Source organism: Neomonachus schauinslandi, chromosome 5 (assembly GCF_002201575.2).
Source record: "Neomonachus schauinslandi chromosome 5, ASM220157v2, whole genome shotgun sequence".
Classification (NCBI taxonomy): domain Eukaryota; kingdom Metazoa; phylum Chordata; class Mammalia; order Carnivora; family Phocidae; genus Neomonachus; species Neomonachus schauinslandi.
The window spans coordinates 146,694,772-146,717,443 of record NC_058407.1 but is presented as its reverse complement, the minus strand read 5'-3'; the positions used below and the strand labels follow the sequence as shown (position 1 = coordinate 146,717,443).

The following is a 22,672-nucleotide window of genomic DNA, read 5'->3' as shown; positions in this document are numbered from 1 at the left end:
CCCATGAGATCATAACCTGAGCTGAAATCAAGAGCCAGACGCTTAACTGACTGAGCCACACAAGCGCCCCTAGTAAGGCTAAGTTTTAGCCATCATTATTATTACCTGCACTGGGGTCTGAAAATGATACCTACTATACCTTTGTCCTAGTTTGCAATTACACATTTATTTATGGGATTGTAATAATGCCTGATGTCTCCATTAAGCTGAAAGCCCACAAGGTCAGGAGCCTTGCACTCACGCATTGCACACTAAATTAGTGTGGCTGATTCTAGGCTTCTCCTATATCCAGGAGTACATAGGATCACCTTGCTTTCCATTAATAATAAAGAGAAAAATCCAATCTGGCTTGAAATATATGTGTGTGTGTGTATAGGAGAGAAGGGAGCTAGCCATAGAAATATGGGACTATGGCTCTACACATTGCAGTGCTTTTTTTTTCAGTGAGTCAAGAATTTAATCATGAAACCAAGGAAATTTCCAGTTAAGTTCCCAACAGTAAGGTAGGGAAGTACATCTAACATAAAGATTTTCTAGAATTACAGGACAAAAAGCTCTATCAGCAACTGATAAGTACAATCATCCTAAAGAGATGTGATACATCATCCTTCTGACATAGGATTTTCAAAGCAGCTCTACACCAGTTGAAATGGTTGATTATCTGGTAAAAATGGGTTTCTCCATCTCTGTGACACTAGCTAGCAGGCTGTTACAGTAGTCATTTGTTTTCGTGGTGACGAGAATGGTTGCACCTTCCTCCATAGCCGGGAGTGGAAAGAAATGGTCAGAAGCGACCTTTGATTCAGAATTGACGCAGTCTTCACAGGTACATTCTTCTACTGTGTACTCCAGGCCCCTCGAGAGAACTTCCTCACCATTCCTGCTAGCACGGCCCTCCTCCTGGTCAGCGTTCACCTGGTCTTGGAGAGTCGATCCTGATTATGCAGAAACACAACCATTAACCCCAACTTCCCAGGTGGTGCAGTCCTGCAGTCTTAGCAGTACACATTAGGGCTCCAAGCCATGGAGACAGATCTCCTACAAAACAAATGAGTATGTTCCTGCACTAGAAGTCACGAACTGATAGACCGCAGGCCACATTGGATTTGAAGATAGACTTTGTTTAGGCCCATACAGTGTTTTTAAGTGTTTGCTTACATGTTTTATGTTGACCCCCCCTTTAAAAATCAAGAGATTTAAAAAAACAAACAAATTTCAAGGGATTTCACCTGCAAATCGAGGCAATTGGTCTCTTTAAAAAAAAAGGGGGGGGGGGGTAACTGGTAGCTAACATTCCTACATGGGAACAGTTGGCTGGAGTCAGGAGCACCTGTCTCCTTGAGGAAGGGCATAGGCTCTCTACTGTTGAAATCTCCACCTGGCCCATTGCATTCACTGGTTGCCCACTTGGCCCTTGGAGGCATTGAGGTATTGATTCTATTAGACACTGGTGAAATGACAGATTACCATATGTTACAGCACACCAAAATGAGCCTTTGGGTGACACTTTAGAATTCAAAGCAAAGATGCTTCCCTTACAGAGCATTTGGTAGCAAATCAAATTTTTCCTTTATAATGAATCTTTTGTGATCATGTAAGGAAGGAGTCTCTATTATGTCCCCATTTATATGCTGGTGAAGGTAAGCTTTGTTACTTCCCCAACCTGCCACAGAATAACTCCATCTTCCAGAATGTCACACTTAAAGTCACTCCCCACCTGTCTCTCAGACCCTAGGCACAAGAAAAAAAGAAAAGTGAGTAAATTATGGGCAACAGCCATCTACCTCTCTTTACTACAAATGAGCTGGGTGCTTAATGCAGATTATGCACGGAAAATAAATGCATCAAGAAATAGGCCAACGGCTGCAATGTGTTTGGGAATCAGATCATGGGCAAAGGTGCAGCAGAAATATTTTTATCTTAAAAAGCCTTTAAGTAGAACATTCACTTCTCTGAGACTGGTTCTCTGCTGCTTAATAAAGATAATAATCTTTAAAATGACTGCTCAAATACTCCAAGAACAGCTGGTTATTAATTTCTAGCAGTTTTTTTGGCAGTAAAATATTCACCCAAGTAAACAGCATTTACATTTGTCTTAAGAATATGGCCATGGATCTTGTCAAATACTTTTTTCCTGATAGTAGCAGACCCGGCTAGCAGTTTCTGAGAGTAAGACATTTAATCAATGTGCTAACTTTGGTCAAAGAGATGGATGTTTGCCAAGGAAGCCTCCGTACTTCAGAAGAGTAATTACTGAGGGAAGAATGTGGGGGAAGTAAGGCTCTGTGGGGCACCTGCGAACCAAAAAGAAGACAGCTTGCTCCTTCCCAAAAGTTCGTTTAACACAACTGTCCTCTAACACACTTTCAAAAGGGCTCTAACCAAATGAAATACTCATCACAGAAAAAAAAAAAAAAAAAAAGAGCATGAGAAGGAACTGAAATTCACAATAGCCACTTCTTGGAAATAGATTTCCAAGACTAAACATCAAACCAACCTGTGTTTTTACGTTTGTTCTTTGATGGTTCTGAATTCATCTTCTTTAGCAAGAACATCAACACGAAAACTGTCAAAGAAACGATCAAGCTCAGGCCCAAACAGGTCCAGAGAATTGTATTCGTTCCTTTCACTGAATTAAAAGAATATCAGAGAGATAATGAACTGACAACATAATATCCACATCAAGTAAAGATTATTTGCCATCCAATTCCCTTAATTCATCAGCATTGACTTGTAAATTCTAAATAACACTTAATTAGAAGAGTTGATAAAATCTATGTTGCTAACAGCGCTGAATAAAATTGAGTTCAGTTCTGAGTAATTACTTTGCTCCTGTTGGCATTTAAATACTTGCCTTATTTCCTTTCTCTTTTTGATTCAGGAGATCTCACCCTCTTCCCTGTAATGTCTATTCTTCGAATAAATAGTCAATGTAGAGAAAATAGGTCACACCAATGAATTAATTGTTCAAGCAGTATTACTTACTTGCATCACAATAATGCTGACAAGGTAGAGGAGGGGTATTAGAACATCGAAGGTGACACGGTTTGCAAGCAGTAAGCAATCTGTCAAAATACTCATTTTGGATGCACTCCTGAGCCATCTGGAACGGGATCACAAAAAGAAACAAGGAAACGCCAGAAAGAACAGCATGGAAGGACAAGTAAAATCTCGTCGAGAATTCCCCAGCAAATGTACTGACAGCAGCTAGAATGTCGAGGGGAAAAAAAGAACTTCACAACTATGTCTTAGTTCTTACGAGGGGCTGGCTACTTGTACTGTGGTTAAGGATTTGAATACCAGCTCTAATTCCAGTTTCTAAGTTTGAGGATGGGGTAGGGTCAGAGATGGAGTGTAAATATCAAGAGCAAACCATACCTGAAACAGAAACCACTTATTTATAGAGGAAATTTCTATAAATAAGCCAGGTGATTGTTGCAAGGTATACAGACATGCCTGAGGCATCAGGCAGAAAGGTTCAATAACCATTTCTGGACCATCTGTTTTTGAGCTGTGCTGTGTGATGCGCCCCCAGGGAGACAAAGCCTGTGCCCCTTAAGAACTTAAAATCTAACAGGGGAGATAGAAATCCACTCAACCACAAGGTGTAGTAAGAACTGATGGAATGTGAAACAGGGAAAAGGGCATCAAGCATGCCTCCCAGGTTTTGGACCTGTGAAGAATTGCAGAATTCCAACAGAAATAGGGATGTCTATGGGGCACCTAGGTGGCTCAGTCTTTAAGCGTCTGCCTCCGACTCAGGTTATGATCCCAGGGTCCTGGGATCGAGCCCCGCATCGGGCTCCCTGCTCAGCGGGAAGTCTGCTTCTCCTTCTCCCACTCCCCCTGCTTGTGTTCCTTCTCTCACTTTGTCTCTCTCTGTCAAATAAATAAATAAAATCTTAAAAAAAAAAAGAAATAGAGATGTCTGGGGTAAAAGCTAAATTGGTAAGAGGGTTGAGGGGAAGATAAGTTTGGGGCATTAGTAGTAAAGTAATCCATGCTCCATTGTTGAAAATTTAGAAAACACAAATGAGCAGATAGAAAAACTATCCATAGTCCAAGCATCCAGAAATAATTAACGTTTTGATGTCTCACAGAAGTTGCAAACAGGCTTGTGTTCTGTTTGGTCAACCCCTGATATAGATCTTTCTGGAAGGATTTCTGAGGATAGATAGATAGATAGATAGATAGATAGATAGATAGATAGATAGATAGATGATAGGGCAAATGCATTTTCCTTTTTACATAAATGGAATCAGTTGCATTTGCTTTTAGCCATACTAAGTGGGATACCCATATAGAGATATCCAGAGAGGTCAGTCAGAAGTTCAGGACTCAGTTAAAATGCAAGAAAATTACAAACTCCAAATTCAGTATAATCTCTGGGGTGCAGGGAGGGTACAAAAGAACCTCCAGTTGTGTTGGTCACATTTTATTAAGCCGAATAGCGGATACGTTGGTATTTGTTGTGTTATTCTTTTGTTGTATTCTTTGTTACTGTTGACAGCTTTTGGTATTTTTTTTTAAGCCCCGCACCCAGCGTGGAGCCCAACTCAGGGCTTGAACTCATAACCCTGAGATCGAGACCTGAGCCAATATCAATTGTCAGATGCTTAACCAGCTAAGCCACCCAGGTGCCCCACACCTTTTCATATTTTTTAAATGGTACATAATAAATATTAAGATAGTGATAATAATAACATAAAATGTGGGAATTAAAAACAACACTTTTTTTTTAAAGATTTTATTTATTTATTTGCGAGAGAGAATGAGAGACAGAGAGCACAAGAGGCAGGAGGGTCAGAGGGAGAAGCAGACTCCCCGCTGAGCAGGGAGCCCGATGCGGGACTCGATCCCAGGACTCCAGGATCATGACCTGAGCCGAAGGCAGTCGCCCAACCGACTGAGCCACCCAGGCGCCCACAACACTTTTTTTTTTAAATGAAGGGTTTGAGCCTAAAAGAGAGTGTGAATTCAGATTTTGATCAAAACCTCCCATTCCTCTGGGGGTCCAGGCAGTGAGGTAAATGGGTGTGGGCCAAGAGCTAACCCAGCAGGTTCCACTCCCTCAAGCTCCTGCCAGACAATAAGGCCGACAAAGGTCCCAGGAAAATCACGCTTAGAGAAATGGGAAGATGAAGATCATCCACCATAACAGCCAAGCAAGGAGAGTTTCAGGACGGGATGGGCAGTGAGGTCAAATTCTACAGAAAAGTCAGAAGTGATGTACTAAGGAAGGAGGTCACTGGTGCGCCTTGAGTATGTTTGTGGGTAGAAGCCATATTGTAAGTACTTAGGAGTCGAGAGAAAGAGAAGCAGCCAGTGTGGGCCATGCCTGGGAAGTCTGGTAGAAACCAGAAGAACAAAGCTTTGCTAACTCTTGGGAAAAGAAGCACAATTGTTTCCAACAGATGTGTGTGAGGCCAGGTGCCTAACGTAAGGTGCACAAGGATATTTGCTGCTTCATCATTTGTATTCACAAAACCCCTTCCATCAGTGGAGACTTGGGGTGGAAGACTATGCAGCCATCAGAAAGAATGCACCAGATGTGTTCTCATATGAACGATACATCACTGAGTGGAAAATGCAAGTTACTGAGCAAGTGTGTAATTTGTTCTGCTGTGTTTACAAATAAAATAGTAGGCAGGGGCGCCTGGATGGCTCAGGCCGTTCAGCATCAGACTCTTGGTCTCAGCTCAGGTCTTGATCTCAAGGTTGTGAGTTCAAGCCCAACAAGGAGACTACTTGAAAAAAAAAAACAAGTAGAATAGTAGGTATATAGACCTATATAGATATATATCTATATATAGACATAAGCTAGGGTGGGAAAAAAGACTTAGTTTTCACTGAAAAATCTTTGGTACTGTTTGAATAATTATTCTTGAATAATTATTCTTTAAATAAGAATCTTTTTTTTCAAGGGTGGTGTTTTAGTCCATTCAGGCTGCTATAGAAAATACTATAGACTGATGGGATGCCTGGGTGGCTCAGTCGGTTAAGCAACTGCCTTCGGCTCAGGTCATGATCCCAGGGCCTTGGGATCTAGCCCCGCATCGGGCTCCCTGCTCCGCGGGAAGCCTGCTTCTCCCTCTGCCTGCCGCTCCCCCTGTTTTTGTTCCCTCTCTTTCTCTGACAAATAAATAAAAATCTTAAAAAAAAATACTATAGACTGAGTATAGTTTTTTTTTTTTTTAAAGATTTTATCTATTTATTTGACAGAGAGAGACACAGCGAGAGAGGGAACACAAGCAGGGGGAGTGGGAGAGGGAGAAGCAGGCTCCCCACCTAGCAGGGAGCCCAGTGTGGGGCTCGATCCCAGGACTCTGGGATCATGACCTGAGCCGAAGGCAGACGCTTAACGACTGAGCCACCCAGGTGCCTCTAGACTGAGTATAGTTCTGTTACAAATTACAGAAGTATATTTCTCAGAGATTAGGTGTCTGGTGAGAGCCCACTTCTTGAACCTAGGAAGAATCCGAGAATGCAGACAGAAATAGGGAAGTCCAAGGGAAAAGCTAAATTGGCAAGAGGGTTGAGGGGGAAAGGACAGCCATCTTTTTATTATATTCCCCCAAGGTGGAAGGGACAAGAGATCTCTCCAAAGTCTCTTTTCCCTTTCACAAGAGCTCCACCCTCATGACCTAATCACCTCCCCAAGACCCCATCTCCCAATACCACCACACTGGGGATTAGGTTTCAACATGAATTTCCAGAGGACACAAATATTTAGTCTGTAGGAGGAGGGGCATTTGGAAGAGGAAAGAAAGCAGAGTGAAAGGCATGAACAGCAGAGACCAAGAGAAAAGGGATAAAGATTAAAGATGTCAGAGAGGGGCGCCTGGGTGGCTCAGTCATTAAGCATCTGCCTTCGGCTCAGGTCATGATCCCAGGGTCCTGGGATTGAGCCCCATGTCGGGCTCCCTGCTCATGGGGAGGCCTGCTTCCCCCTCTTCCACTCTCCCTGCTTGTGTTCCTTCTCTCTCTCTCTCTGTCAAATAAATAAATAATAAATCTTAAAAAAATTAAAAAATGAAGATGTCAAAGAGACCCCTGATGGGCAGTCTGGGCCGATGAGAGTCCTAAAAGCCAAAAGCACCAAAGGAAGCATCTCCCCAGCTCTCCCTGGGTCTTAGGAGCAGTGAAGTCCTGCAGAGGTTGTTCTTCATCACCTGGGAGCCTCGAGCAGCTTGGAGAAGCCCAGGGATGGCTCCACCCTCAGAGAGGTCTGGCTGACCCTTCTTGGTGGGCCACCAAGTCTCTCTGATATACAGGAACCTGGTTCTTCCCAGGAACCAGAGCCAAGAGGCTCATCTCACTTTACTCTCATCCTTAAAACATATTCCGTCTCCAGCCATTTCAAGCTAGAACCGAGAGTGCACCATGTCGGTGGTCAGCCCAGAGAGGATTTCGATGAAAGCCTGCTGAAGCTCCCCAGGATGGCTCTGATTGCTTGCCTTCCCCAAGTCTGTTGTTGCTCAGCTTGTCCCAGCTCTGTCTTTGATTCTGTGGGGGAAGCCTGTGATGCTTCCAATAAATTCCCTTTCTGGCTCACATTAGCCAAAGTCAGTTTGGGTTGGTTGCTAGCAATCCAAAAATAAAAATATAATCTTCAAACACATAACTGATTTTTAGCTGATTGCTCCACTCACGCCCAAAAGGACAACAATAGACCATGACTGGGGGATGTCAGGCCTTCCCCTTTGCTCCTCAGGATGGGAGTGACTAGTTAATTCTGACATCCTGGGGTCAGCTGGTTCTCCTGCAGGACAGGTAAGGAGATGGGAAAACACAAACTAAGAGGAGACAGAGATTAAGTGTGCAAAAGAGGTTGGGAGACGTCATACTAGTCAAGACTCTTTCAAAGACATGACATAAAAACTTAAGTTAAAAGGAATTTAACTTAACCTGGGTGGCTCAGTGAGTTAAATGTCTGCCTTTGGCTCAGATCATAATCTCAGGGTCCTGGGATCGAGCCCCGCCTCGAGCTCCCTGCTCAGCAGAGAGCCTGCTTCTCCCTCTCCCTCTCCCCCTGCTCGTGTGCGCGCTCTCTCTCTCTCCTCTCTCTCTCTCTTTCTCGCAAATAAATAAATAAAATCTTTTTTAAAAAGGAATTTACCATGGCTCAGTCAGTTAAGCGACCAGCTATTGATTTCAGCTCACGTCATGATCTCAGGGTTGTGAGATTGAGCTCCATATCAGGCTCCATGTGAAGCTTGCTTAAGATTCTCTCTCTCCCTCTGCCCCTCTGCCTCTCCCCTGCCTCTCTCCCTCCATCTCTTAAAAAAAAAAGGGGGGGGGGGCACCTGGTTGGCTCAGTCGTTAAGCGTCTGCCTTCAGCTCAGGTCATGACCCCAGGGTCCTGGGATCGAGCCCTGCATCGGGCTCCCTGCTCCGCGCGAAGCCTGCTTCTCCCTCTCCCACTCCCCGTTTGTGTTCCCTCTCTCGCTGTGTCTCTCTCTGTCAAATAAATAAAATCTTAAAAAAAAAAAAATAAGGGAATTTACTGGCATCTGGTTAAGAAATCCAGCAGTAGAATCAGCTTTACTGGGCGCCTGGGTGGGTCAGTTGGTTAAGCGACTGCCTTCGGCTCAGGTCATGATCCTGGACTCCCAGGATCGAGTCCCGCATCGGGCTCCCTGCTCGGCAGGGAGTCTACTTCTCCCTCTGACCCTCCCCCCTCTCATGCTCTCTATCTCATTCTCTCTCTCAAATAAATAAATAAAATCTTAAAAAAAAAAAAAGAATCAGCTTTACTGGCTTGAGTTTTGTCTTAGCATTCTAGTTTCTCTCTGTCATTTAATTCAGCAATGCCATCTTCTGGGTCTTGCCTACAGTCTCAGGTCCTCCCCTAAAGGTTACAAGAAAGCTGCAGCACCTCCGGACTTCAGACACTCCTCTTCCTTCCAAACTCTCTCCCAAGTAATCTCACCTGCTTCTGTGGTTTGGAACGTATTAACATCCAAACCTACATGTGCAGCCCTTGTCCCTGAAATCCAGACCCAACTACCAACTGCCTACTTGACATCTCTACTTCCAAGCCAAGGAGGCACCTCAAACTTCACTGAAGTGCATTTGGATTCTCCAAAAAAGGAGAGAGTATATGCTGTCTTTATCAAATCCACTTGGTCGTGGAATCCCTTTTTTCAAGGACCACCTATCAACATTCAGGAATATATGTTTCATAGAACACAATTTGAGAAGAATGAGGCCAGATTAGCTCCATGGTTCGCCCCAGGTCTGAAAGACTGTGATTTGGGGACTTAGCAGAGCAACATTTAAAATAAGGATTTTTTTTAAGTTTCATGACAGAGTTTGTCAATGAAATAACATCACCAAAACACTGCTAGGTCTGACCACACTCTACACAGGAAAGAAAAAAGAGGTAAACCAATCCCGGAGTCAGCCTCAAGCTTCTACACTTACTTACAGCTCTGAAGAAACAGAGACACTGCCTCAAACGTCCGAAGCCATTAGCATGCTCTGCAAGGAAAATTCCATCCAACCAGAAGATTCTTCTCTCCACATTATTAATATATAATATATATTATTATGGAATCAAGTTTTCACAACAGAGCACTTTGACCTTTAGCTCTTAACTCCAAACAAAAGTACAGTTTCTTCCAAGGGCTTTAGTAGATTTTTCACTTGGGAGGAGAAATCTACACCTGTATTAGTCAGGGTTCTACAGAGAAACACAACCAGCAAGGTGTGTGTGTGTATATACACAAACATATACATACATTCATATGTATATATATTATATTATTATAAGAAATTGATTCACACAATGACGGAGGCTGAGAAGCCCTAAAATCTGCAGTTGTCAAGCTGGAGACGCAGGAGAATCAATAGTGTTGGTGTAAAGTAAATTCCAGTCTAAGAACTGGCAGACTTGAGACCCAACAAGAGCCAAGAGAGATAGGTAGATATTTTAAGGAATTGGCTCACATAGTTATGGGGGCTGGCAAGTCTGAAATCCATAGGACAGGCCAGCAAGCTGAAAATTCAGGAAAGATTTGGTGTTGTTACAGTCTCGAGTCCAAAATCCAGAGGGCAAGCCAAGCAGTCTGGAAACCCAAGCAGGGTTTCTATATGGCCGTCTTGGAGCCAAATTCTTTCTTTGGGAAACCTTGGTCTTAAGGCCTTCGACTGATTAGATGAGGCCCACCCACATTATAGAGGGTGAACTGCCTCATTCAAAGTATGTTGATTTAGGGCACCTGGGTGGCTCCGTTGGTTGAGCGACTGCCTTCGGCTCAGGTCATGATCCTGGAGTCCCGGGATCGAGTCCCACATCGGGCTCCCTGCTCTGTGGGGAGTCTGCTTCTCCCTCTGACCCTCCCCCCTCTTGTGCTCTCTCTCTCTCTCTCATTCTCTCTCTCAAATAAATAAATAAAATCTTAAAAACAAAAAACAAAACAAAACAAAAAAAAACAAAGTATGTTGATTTAAATGTTAGTCACATCTAAAAAAATACATCCACAGCAACATCTAGACTGTGTCGCTCTTGTGCTCGTTAGAGCCATTGCCAACAATACAGTTCTTTCCTTCTGAGGACAAGGCCGGATTGTATTTTCCATATCCCTCTTGAAGTTACACATGTAACTTGCTTTTGATCAAGGAAATGTGAGCAGAAGAAACATTTGTCACTTGAAGACTGAGGCTGTGCTTAAGTCATCACATTCTCTTCCCTCTGCCACGCCAAATGGCAAAACCCCAATGGGCCCAAAATTTATTTGTAGAAGCCCTCACCCCCCATGTGATGGTATTTGGAGGTGGGGCCTTTGGGAGGTGGTTAAGTTTAGATGAAGTCATGAGCAGAGGCCCTCATGATGGGATTAGTGCCCCTATAAGAAGAGATACCAGAGATCTTACTCTCTCAAGCAGTATCATGCCATGGGAACACACAACAAGGAAGCAGCCAGTCTCGTTTGCAAACCAGACACCAAGTCTGTCGGCACCTTGATCTTGGGCTCCCCAGCCCCCAGAAGTGTGAGAAATAAATTTCTGTTGTTGAAGCCCCCTAGCCTATGATATTTTGGTATGGCGGCCGGAGCTAAGCCAGACACATGGCATGAATGAGATTTGGGTGCTGTTTATTATGGCAACATGGCTTCATCTCTCCTGACTGATAAAGGGTCGAAAGCCATGGTATTAACCACCGTGCAGTCGCGCCTCTTTACTGTCACTAACAACTTCTTCACGAGACCTACTATTCTCAACAACTCTGTTCTCGTGTTGTGCAGTCCAAACTGAAAGAGACCACAAAGCACACAAAACTAACACGAACACAAAGGAACAGCAAACCCTAAACCAGGATCATTGGCCCACTAGAGCACCCACAAACTCCAGATGGTTTCGTTTCTTCTTCACTTTGAAACAGAGCCTGGGGAAAGCAGGCCTTTACTGAGGGGCAAGGGAGGAGGTTCAACTGCTCAGAGCCAGGATCTAAGGACACAGAGCCCAGAAGCCCCACTGAGCGAGCCCTGAACTGGAAGATTCCAATGCAAAGATGCTCCTCCCTCCTTCTCTTCCTCTCCCTTAGATCTCCACACATCACTCAGAAGCCTTGTTTGCTTGGGGACATGAGAAGGCTAATTTGATTTGGGGCCAAGGCTGGAGACCCGTGAATATTCCCTTTGAAGGCGGGCACCTCTGAATTCCTGCTTCCCCCCCCACACACACACACACACTATCAGAAGCGCCACATCCTGTCAGCTCTTTAGAACTTCTCAAAGTGGCTTCCCTCTGATTTCCAGAGGGTCCTGGCTGCTTGCAGTTCTCAGGCTCACAGTGTCAGGGAATGGGGGTTTCTTGTTTTTCAAATCACTGACTCCTCCCTGGGACGCTTTTTTGTCCTTGCTTTAAACACCAACAACCACAAGACCCGGAGGACCTGACAGTGACGTCTGCATCGTTAAAGGATCAGAGCAGCGGAGGAAGTCCTCCCATCCAGTAAAGATGGACCACGTGCCCACCGCATGCCAAGCTCTGTGCCAGGCACCAGGCGCAAGAGTGAGTTCCATTTAGATGGGGTTCCTGCCCTGATGGAGGTTGCAGTCTGGTGGGGAAACACAGCAAAAATTAGCAAAGGAGGGGCCCCTGGGTGGCTTAGTCATTTAAGCATCTGACTCTTGATTTTGGCTCAGGTCATGGTCTCAGGGTCATGGGATGGAGACCTGAGTCAGGATTGGTCCTGGGCATGGAATCTGCTTGGGATTCTCTCTCTCCCTCTGTCCCTACCCAGCTCGCTCTCTGTCTCTCCCCCTCCCCCCCAAAAATATATAGGGGCACCTGGGTGGCTCAGTCAGTTGAGCATCCGCTTTTGACTCAGGTCATGATCCCAGGATGCTGGGATCGAGTCCCGCATTGGGCTCCCTGCTCCACAGGGAGTCTGCTTCTCCCTCCACCCTTCGCCTCTGCTCATGACCTCTCTCTCTCTCAAATAAATAAAATCTTAAAACATATATATAATATATATATATATATATATTATATATAAAGGAAGCATATCCAACTGTGAAAGTACTTTTAAGGAGAAAGCACAGTACTGAGACACAAACTAAAAAGAGGTGAGTGGGGCCAGGGAGCAGGGGATTACTCCATTGTTGGCTGGGGGTCTTCCCAGAAACAGTCGCCATGATGGAATTAGACCATGACAGGTTCTGGGCGGAAATACTTGTGAAGGATAAAGGGAGGAAGCCAGGGGAAGAGAAGAAACCTTCAGATGCAGGCCTAGCTGCACCGCAGGCGAGGGGAAGGAAGAAGTCAGGGGGGAAAGCACCTCGGCGGGCAATGCAAGTCCCAGAAAGGTCTGGCCCGTCTGACGAGGAGTTCTTGAGCCAAGACTGCCCATCAGAGGAATCTCATGCCTTGCAGGAGTGGGCCCAGTGCGCTAACGCCCTTGCCGGGCTCAGGCCTGGCTGGGAACAGGAAGGGGAAGCATAGTCTCAGTGTGAAAGCACTGAGTGGCGGCAGCCAGCGTGGTCAGTCAAGTGTGTTCCCTGCTGGACATCCCAGAGGTCACTGTCACGGCGGCCATGCGTGTTTGGGGAGCAGCCTGCCATGACTTCCATGGGCCGTTCTCCCTGAGGGAAGTTAGTGATTCAAACCAAGGCCTTTGTCACTGCGGTTGATCTTGGGACTGTACCTGGTCTCATTCTTTCCTCCACTCTTCATCCTATAGCTCCTTACCTGCAGCCATCACCTGAGCTGCTCTGGAGAGCTCACCTGGTGCCGTGGCCCAAACCTTCACTCTTGAGAGGTATGAACTCTTGCAAATCACACCTTTCTCAGGCCCAGATTACTGCATGTGTTCATTCACAGTCTCAGGGGGGACAAGGGAGTGTCCCCAAGTAGATCCCCTGTGTTGCACACATATTCCTCCCTGCCCCCATTGCATTCAGGCACCCGTGCCTCTTCCTGCCGACCAGACCAGTTACCCACACTAGTATGGTGATTTCCCTTCTCTCTTGCTGGTCTGGGCACAGGTGTCCAAAGGGTCCTGGCATAGCTTTTGACCGCCCCCCCCCCCCGCAGTCAACAACACACACTCCCTGTGGGGACCAGGACCTACAAAGTTGCAATCACTTTCTGTTGTCTTAAGCAACCAAGTTTGTGGCACTTTGTTACAGCACCCCTAGGAAACGAATATAAAAGGTAATATTTAGTTTGAGACCCACCAGATCGAGAGAAGGCAACTGTGCAAGCCACCGGGGGACAGTGGTCCTGGCAAAAGGAAGACTAAAGGCAATGCCCCGTAGACCAGGAAGGGTGCAGGTAAGCTGGAGGACCTGAAAAAGGGCACAGGTTGGAGTTGAGAACAGGGAGGTGAGCAGGGCACAGACCAGGCAGGTCCTGCAGGAGTAGAAGTGGGGGGGTTTAGACCAAGTGCATTGGTGCATTTTACCCAAAGGGGTGTTATGATCCAATTTAGCATAGAAACTATTTCACTTGGGGCTCAGTCTGTTAAGCAACTGCCTTCAGCTCAGGTCATGATCCCAGGGTCCTGGGATCAAGCCCCGAATCGAGCTCCCTGCTCAGCGAGGAGTCTGCTTCTCCCTCTCCCTCTGCTTGCCACTCCCCCTGCTTGTGCTCTCTCTCTCTCTCTCTGTCAAATAAATAAATAAAATATTTTTTGAAAAAAAAGAAACTATTTCACTTAAGTCCACTGTGACAGGGAACATAGATTTGGTGCAAAACTGCAGGATTTTGTCTTCTTTCCTAATGACACTATATTAGCCTAAGTTCCCTAGAAAATAGAACTGGAGGCAAGGATGAAGGTGCTAATGCTGAACTTAGGACGTGCATTGAGGTCCTCTGAGCAGGACATACTATGTATCCATTATAGATACACGTCTCTTGGGAGACCTGTTGTAAGAATTAAATAAAAGTATGATGGCAATGGATGAACACAATGTGGTCTATCCATGCACTGAAATATTGCCCAGCCTGAAAAAGGAAGGAAATTATTTTTTTAATTTTGTTTTATTTATTTATTTGAGAGACAGAGTGAGCAAGAGAGAGAGAGCACACGAGCAAGGGCAGAGGGAGAGGGAGAAGGAGAAGCAGGCTCCCCGGCTGAGCTGGGAGCCCAACGTGGGGCTCAATCCCAAAACCCTGGGATCATGACCTGAGCCAAAGGCAGACGCTTAACTGACTGAGCCACCCAGGCTCCCCAAGGAAGGAAATTCTGACACATGTTGCAACATGGATGAACCTGGAGGACATGAGTGAGAGAAGTGAGAGAAGCCAGTCACAAAAAAAACAAATACTGTATGGTTCCCCTTAAATGAGATACTTAGAGTCATCAAATTCACAGAGTCAGAAAGTAGAAGGGTGGTTGCCAGGGCCTGGCGGAAGGGGCAATGGGGAGTCAGTGTTTAACGGGTGTGGAGTTTCAGTTTGGGAGGGTGAAAAAAGTTTGGAGCTGGATGGTGGTGATGGTTGCACAGTGAGTGGTGAGTGGTTTCTCAGTGCCACTGAATTGTCCACTTAAATATGGTCAAGTTGGTACATTTTACATTATGTTCACTTTACCATAATTTTTAAAAATTAAAAAAAAACTTTTTAACGACTGCAAAGCATTTAACACAATCTGGCATATGGTAATCACTGGGAAAAAATAGTAGCTTTTATTGTTATTTTTATGAAAGTAACTCACACAGTATCTGGCATATGGTAGGCATGCAATAAGTATTTGTTGAATTGAATCAAAGCATATCAGGTACTAAAAAATAGAATCTACTGTTCTTCCTGTATTCTGAGTTAGAACACAGCATCTCTTTGTTTAGAAGACTGGTGCCTTTCAGAAAAGAAATTGATGTCATTCATCTTTGTTTCACCCTCTTCTCCATCACCTAACAAATGCTTTGAACATGGTGGGCCTCTGACAGACGCTTGTTAAGTAAGTACACATCCTGTTGTAGGGTATTAGTCTGGAACGCTACTGTATGGTGGACATTAGAGCTGGTTTTATCCTGCCCTCTTCCTAACCCATCCACGCACACTTCTTTTTACGGTAACTGTGGGGAATCCATTCCTGCCTCATTCCATTCAACTCATTCAATCCTTCAGACATAAAATTTCTGTTGAGTGTTAGCTATTTGCCAGACATTGTACAAGACTCTGGAGATAGAGCAGTGAACAAAATGTTTATAGTCCCTGCTCTTATGGAGCTCAGTATTGCAGAGAAGAAAAGCACCGAACAAGTCATTAATCGCAAATAGTTCTTTATGGATGATGGGGTATTCTGTGTAGATACTGTAGAAGGTTTTTTGAAATCTATTGTCCATCGAGCAGTGGAGAGGTGTACTAACATTCTCTTTATGTTGGAAACACTAATGTTTTTACACCAGAATTGTTAGGTACCTTTAACCACTTCAGATCTGTGGTTATTCCCATTTAGTTCACATTAGATTGAGCAAGACCCCATTAAAATGTGATTTAGAGACATAAAATTCATTAGGAAGATGATTATACATCAGAATGCCAAAAGGAATGATTTAATTTCTTCTCTAGATCATCCCACTTGGGATTTTTTTTAATTCCATAAAACCAGTATTTGACATAACATTTTGAAAAATGAAGAAAGGAAAATGTGTCTGAATTATAACCAAAGCTCTGATTCAAAGTTTTTCAAAATGTTCTCTAAAATTACATGAGGGGTTCCAGTTTCTAGGTAAGATGAAATAAGCACACTCTTCCTAGTCTCTCCTATTAACTATTGCTATAAAACTGAGAGGAATGTAGCTCCTTGAGGACTCTGAAAAATACATAATGGCAGTAAATGGGGATGAAGAAGAAAATATTAAGTACTAGCAAAGCAGAGATGAGTCCTCCCATTCTCTCACTGCTTAGCCCAGATGTGGGTGCATCCCTAGAAATGCAAGGCAGTATGGGATAACTAAACCCCCAGATCTGGACTGTAAGACCAAAAAGGGGCTTCCCAGAGGACTACAAAGTACCCCGGATATTGTAGAAAGGGAGAAGCCTGGGAAAGTGACTCCATAAAGTCATTTATGACCTCCTGAACTTCTCTACACAGGAAAGACTTGGAGAACCTTGAGACAGACTACTGCCTAGTCCAGATCCCACACTGGCCATTTGGTGGCACACACAAAAGACAGATCTGACAAGCACTGCAAAGCTTCTAAAGAGTGAACTGATACTGGAACCACAATCCACAGAAAATGGATAAGAACATTTATCCTAGGGGCGCCTGGGTGGCTCAGTTGGTTAAGCATCTGCCTTCGGCTCAGGTCATGATCCAGGGTCCTGGGATCCAGCCCCATGTTGGGCTCCAGCCCCGTGATTGGGCTCCCTGTTCAGCAGGAAGTCTGCTTCTCCCTCTCCCTCTGCCCCTCCGCCCAAGCCTGCTCTCCCTTTCTCTCTCTCAAATAAATAAATAAATAAATATTAAAAAAAAAAAAAAAAGGCTGTTTCTCCTAAACCTAACTAGTTTGTTTGCCTGCTAAAGCGATGTCATCTTTCTTTCTTTTCTTTTTTTTAGATTTTATTTATTTATTTGACAGAGATATACAGTGAGAGAGGGGACACAAGCAGGGGGAGTGGGAGAGGGAGAAGCACACTCTCTGCTGAGCAGGAAGCCCGACGTGGGGCTCAATCCCAGGACCCTGGGATCATGACCTGAGCCAAAGGCAGACGCTTAACAACTGAACCACCCAGGCGCCCCTAAAGCAATGTCATCTTGCCATCCATTTACATTTTATTGAAATACTAAGAAAATGTTTAACGCACGCTGGAAAGGGAAAACTGAGGAGTTAAAAACAAAGTAACAAATAGAAAGCAAATAATAAGGGGAGCCTGGGTGGCGGTTAAACATCCAACTCGATCTCTGCTCAGGTCTTGATCTCAGGGTTGTGAGTTCCTGAGAAAAAAGGAAGAAAGAAAGCAAATAATAAAATGGTAGACCTAAATCCAAACATATTAATAATTACATTAAATGTAAATGGTCTAAACAAATCAATTAAAGACAGATTGTGAAAATGAGGGGCAGGGAGGTTGGTGGTGGAGCATGACCCAATTATGCACTATCTACAAGAAAGTTACTTCAAGGGGTGTCCAGGTGGCTCAGTCAGTTAAGCCTCTGCCTTCAGCTCAGGTCATGATCTCAGGGTCCTGGGATCACACCCCTCATCGGTCTCCCCGCTTATCAGGGAGTCTGCTTCTCCCTTGGCCTCTCCACCACCCCTCCCCACTCATGCTCTCTGTCTCTCTCTCTCAAATAAATAAATAAAATCTTTTTAAAAAAATAAAAAGGGCGGGTGCCTGGGTGGCTCAGTTGGTTGAGCGACTGCCTTCGGCTCAGGTCGTGATCCTGGAGTCCTGGGATCGAGTCCCGCATCGGGCTCCCTGCTCGGCAGGGAGTCTGCTTCTCCCTCTGACCCTCCTCCCTCTCATGCTCTCTGTCTCTCATTCTCTCTCTCTCTCAAATAAATACATAAAGTCTTTAAAAAAATAAAAAAATATAAAGGGCTGGGTGGCTCAGTCATTAAGCATCTGTCTTCAGCTTGGGTCATGACCCCAAGGTCCTAGGATCGAGCCCTGCATCAGGCTCCTTGCTCAGCGGGAAGCCTGCTTCTCCCTCTCCCAACTCCCCCTGCTTGTGTTCCCTCTCTTGATGTGTCTCTCTCTGCCAAGTGGATAAGTAAAACCTTTAAAAAAATAATAATAAAATAAAAAATTTTAAAAAGAAAGTTACTTCAAATATAATGATGCAAGTACCTTAGAAAAGAATGGCAAGACAAATAAATAACAGGAATAATATACATTGGACAGGAAGAAATGAAACTCTCCCTATTCACACATAATATGATTGCCTACAGAAAAAAATCCCAAGAAAACTACAAAAAAAAGACTTCTAGAACTAATAAGTCAGTTTAGCATGGGATACAAGGTCAACACACAAAAATCCGTTGAACCTCTATGTACTGAAAATGTGTAATTAGAAACTGAAATTCAAAAAATGATACATTGACAATAGCTCCCCACCAGGAAAATGAAATTACATAAAAAACTAACAGAAGATATACAGATATGAATGCTGAAAGCCACAAAACACTGATGTGAGAAACCAAAGAAGACCTAAATAAATGAAGAGATAAACCACGTAGTGATTGACTCACACAGAACTGACACAAAATGTCAGTTCTCTCCAAATTGATCTATCCATTAAATGCAATTCCAATCAAAATCTCAGTAGAGGGGCACCTGGGTGGCTCAGTCGTTAAGCGTCTGCCTTCGGCTCAGGTCATGATCCCAGAGTCCTGGGATCAAGCCCCGCATAGGGCTCCCTGCTCAGCGGGAGGCCTGCTTCTCCCTCTCCCACTCCCCCTGCTTGTGTTCCCTCTCTCGCTGTATCTCTCTCTGTCAAATAAATAAAATCTTTAAAAAAAAAAAAATCTCAGTAGAATTTTGGTAGATACAAACAAGCTGATTCTAAAATTTATGTGGAAAGGCAAAGGAAATAGAATAGCTAAAACAGTCTTGAAAAAGAAAAAGTTGGACTCAAGCCATCCAATTTTAAGACTTACAATAACACTACAATAATTAAGACAGAGGCGAGACAGACACATGTATTAAGAAAACAGAATAGACAATCCAGAAATAAATCCATACAAATGTAACCAATTGATATTTTTTAAAAAAGATTTTACTTATTTATTTGACACAGAGAGAGAGAGTGCAAGCAGGGGGAGCAGCAGAGGGAGAGGGAGAGCCCAAGACAGTCTCAATCCCAGGACCCTGAGATCATGACTTGAGCCGAAGGCAGACACAACCTACTGAGCCATCCAGGCGTCCCCCAACTGATTTTTGATAAAGGTGTAAAAGAAATTCAATGGAGAAAAGACAGTCTTATTTATCAAATTGTAGACAAAATTGGACATCTATGTGCAAAAAAAAAAAAAAATGTACCTCAAACTAAACCTTACATCTGATACAAAAATTAATTCAAAATGGATCACAGATTTAAATGTAAAACATAAATCTACAGAAGTTTGGTGGGGGGGTTGGAGAATGGGAGAAAAGCTTTGGGACCTGAGGCTAAGTAAGGAGTTCTTAGGCTGGACACCAAAAGAATAATCCATAAAAGGAAATATTGATAAACTGGACCTCATTCCAATTAAAACTTTTGCTGTGCAAGAGACACATTATGAGAATGAATGTGCACTGGAAGAGAATTTTGCTATCATATATCTGACAAAGAACTTGTATTTAAAACATGTAAGTAATTCTCAAAACTCAATAGTAATAAATGGAATGTATAACAAAACATACAACCCAATTTAAAAATGGGCAGACTTGGGGCATCTGGGTGGCTCAGTCAGTTAAGGGGCCTACTCTTGATTGAACCCTGCTCGCTGGGCATGGAGCCTGCTTAAGATTCTCTCTCTCCCTCCCTCTGCCCCTCCCCCCCCCTAAAATGGGCAAAGACTGGGGCGCCTGGGTGGCTCAGCTGTTAAGCATCTGCCTTCTGCTCAGGTCATGATCCCAGGGTCCTGGGATCGAGCCCCACATCGGGCTCCCTGCTCAGGGAGAAGTCTGCTTCTCCCTCTCCCACTCCCCTTGCTTGTGTTCCTGCTCTCGCTGTGTCTCTCTGTCAAATAAATAAATAAAATCTTTTTAAAAATAAAAAATAAAAAAAATAAAATGGGCAAAGACTTAAAAAGACACTTCACCTAAGTGAGGAGGCAAATAAGCCCGTGGAAAATTACTCGATATCGTTAGCCATCGGAGCAATGCAAATTAAAAACACAGTGAGCTATCATTACAAACATATTAGAATGGCTATATATATATATATCTCCTCAAGACCAAGCACTGGTGAGGGAGTTAAATAAACAAAACTCTTTTTTCTTTTTAAGTTTTTTTTTTTAAAGCAACTTTTTATTTTACTTTATTTTATTATCTGACAGCAAGAGAGGTAACACAAGCAGGGGGAATGGGAAAGGGAGAAACAGGCTCCCCAGTGAGCAGAGAGCCCGATGCGGGGCTCGATCCCAGGACCCTGGGATCATGACCTGAGCCGAAGGCAGACGCTTACCTGACTGAGCTACCCAGGTGCCCCTAAATAAACAAAACTCTTATACGTTGCTAGTGGGAATGCAGAATTTATAGAACCACTCTAGGAAACAGTTTGGTAGTTTCTTACAAGATTTAACACAGGGCGCCTGGCTGGCTCAGTCAGGGGAGCACGTGACTCTTGATCTTGGGCGCGTGAGTTCGAGCCCCACCTTGGGTGCAGAGATGACTAAAAATAAATAAATAAGTGAACTTTAAAAAATAAGCTTTCCTAAGATGTAAATAACTTTAAAATATCCACATTTGTAATTTCATGAATTGATTAGAATGAGACTGTTTTCCTCAATTCTTATGGTGAAATCATTCAAGTATCTGAAGCAAGAGCAGTTCTCACACTTGTTTCACTTTGCTTTCTTCATGATAGAGATTCAAGAATAAAAGGCACTGAGGCAATGGACTCAGAGAAGAAGGTGCCAAGCCCCGAGCAGTGGCTGGGTTCTGTGATCCCATAGGCATTGCCGTTTTACCGCGACCCTCTTCCAGAAGCTTCCTCTCGGGGCGTGGAAAGCCGCAGGACCAATGCCGCTGATGACGTGTGCAGTGTGACGTTCTGTCATGATTCAAGGTGTCAAGGGACACAGAATACAAAGCTGCATGTCGCGCTGCTTTTGCTTCACCTTGCAATGCATTTCTTTTCCCAGCCGTTGCCCTCAGTTAGACCCAAAAACAACTTCAGACCACAGGAAACATTCCCGGATGGAGTCATCGTGTCCTGGAGCCAGACTGCCTGATTTGAGATTCTGGTACATTGCCTGGGACTGGTCATGTGGCTTTGGTCAAATTTCTTTTAACTGGTCAGAGCTTGGACTACTTAGTCTATAAAAGGAAGACAATAAGGATAGTACCTATCACATGAGTTGTTGTGAAGATCAAATAAGACAATACTGAAGACACCACGGCTCGGGACTGGGAGGTGGGTGTGGTGCACCCAGAGGGAAAGTATTCACCCGCTCCTGCTCTTTAGAATTGGCTTGGGATACCATGGTAGCTCAGTACCTGGCGCTCAGTAAGGACTCAATAAACAGTCTCCTAGGATGATTTCGTTTTTAAACTGTGAGCATGTATAACTTAGAATTTTAAAAGATGCAAATTAGAAATCGCACATTATCTCCATATATTTCCATACGTACATGTGTGTTTGCAAATGCACAGAAAATATCTGGAAGGAGGGGCGCCTGGGTGGCTCAGTCGGTTAGGCGACTGCCTTCTGCTCAGGTCATGATCCCAGGGTCCTGGGATCGAGTTCCGCATCGGGCTCCCTGCTCCCTGCTCAGCTCTCTCTCTCTCAAATAAATAAATAAGATCTTTTAAAAATAACGAAGAAAAGGAAATACCTGCAAGGAAAAAACATCAAAATAATAACATGCCCGTTGACCTTGGAATGAGAGGAGCTAGGTCCCAGGTGGAGACGGGGAGAGGGAGGAGTGGAGGGTCGAGGAACATTAACACTTCATCTGCATTATTTTAATTGTATAACACATGAAAGTATGCCTGTGTAAAGAACATTTTAGAAGATTTTACTTTTTAATAGAATGAAACAGTGGAGAGAGTACTTTTCTCCTACTGGGCATGGGCCAGGGGGTTGTTCAATTCTCATGGTCTGGTATGTTCCCCCAAGTCTGTACAATCTCCTAAGATTCCTCCTGTCAAACAGTCTCTGCCTCCTTTAAACTCAGACACACACACACACACACACACACACGTACACACCCATACACACACATGCACTTTGGCCCTGTTTCTCCTACTTTTAGGAGAATTTCTGATTTTAATAAATAACAAATTACAGCATACTTTTTTGCTGGGAGCTCCCTGGGACTAACTGTACTATCAAGGCAGGTTCGTATTTCCATTTTCAATCATTAGTTCCCTCTGTTTAAAACTTCCCGGGGCGCCTGGATGGCTCAGTTGGTTGAGCGTCCAATTCTTGATTTCCGCTCAGGTCCTAATTTCAGGGTCCTGGGATGGTCCGTGCTCAGCGGGGAGCTTGCTTCTCCCTTTCCCTCTGCTCTTCCCCCTGCTCTCTCTCTCAAACAAACAAACAAACAAACAAACAAACAAATAA

The 22,672-nt window shown here is 44.1% G+C and overlaps 1 protein-coding gene across 1 annotated transcript in view; it reads right to left on the bottom strand.

Moving 5' to 3' along the window:
• Positions 1–657: 657 nt before the first annotated feature.
• Positions 658–22,672, bottom strand: part of TNFRSF17 (TNF receptor superfamily member 17) — an 80,170-nt gene continuing 58,155 nt past the window's right edge. Inside the window, 3 exon segments of the mRNA XM_021698023.1 lie at positions 658–935; positions 2,498–2,661; positions 2,982–3,207. Of these exon segments, the coding sequence (XP_021553698.1) occupies positions 658–935; positions 2,498–2,661; positions 2,982–3,207 (668 nt within the window).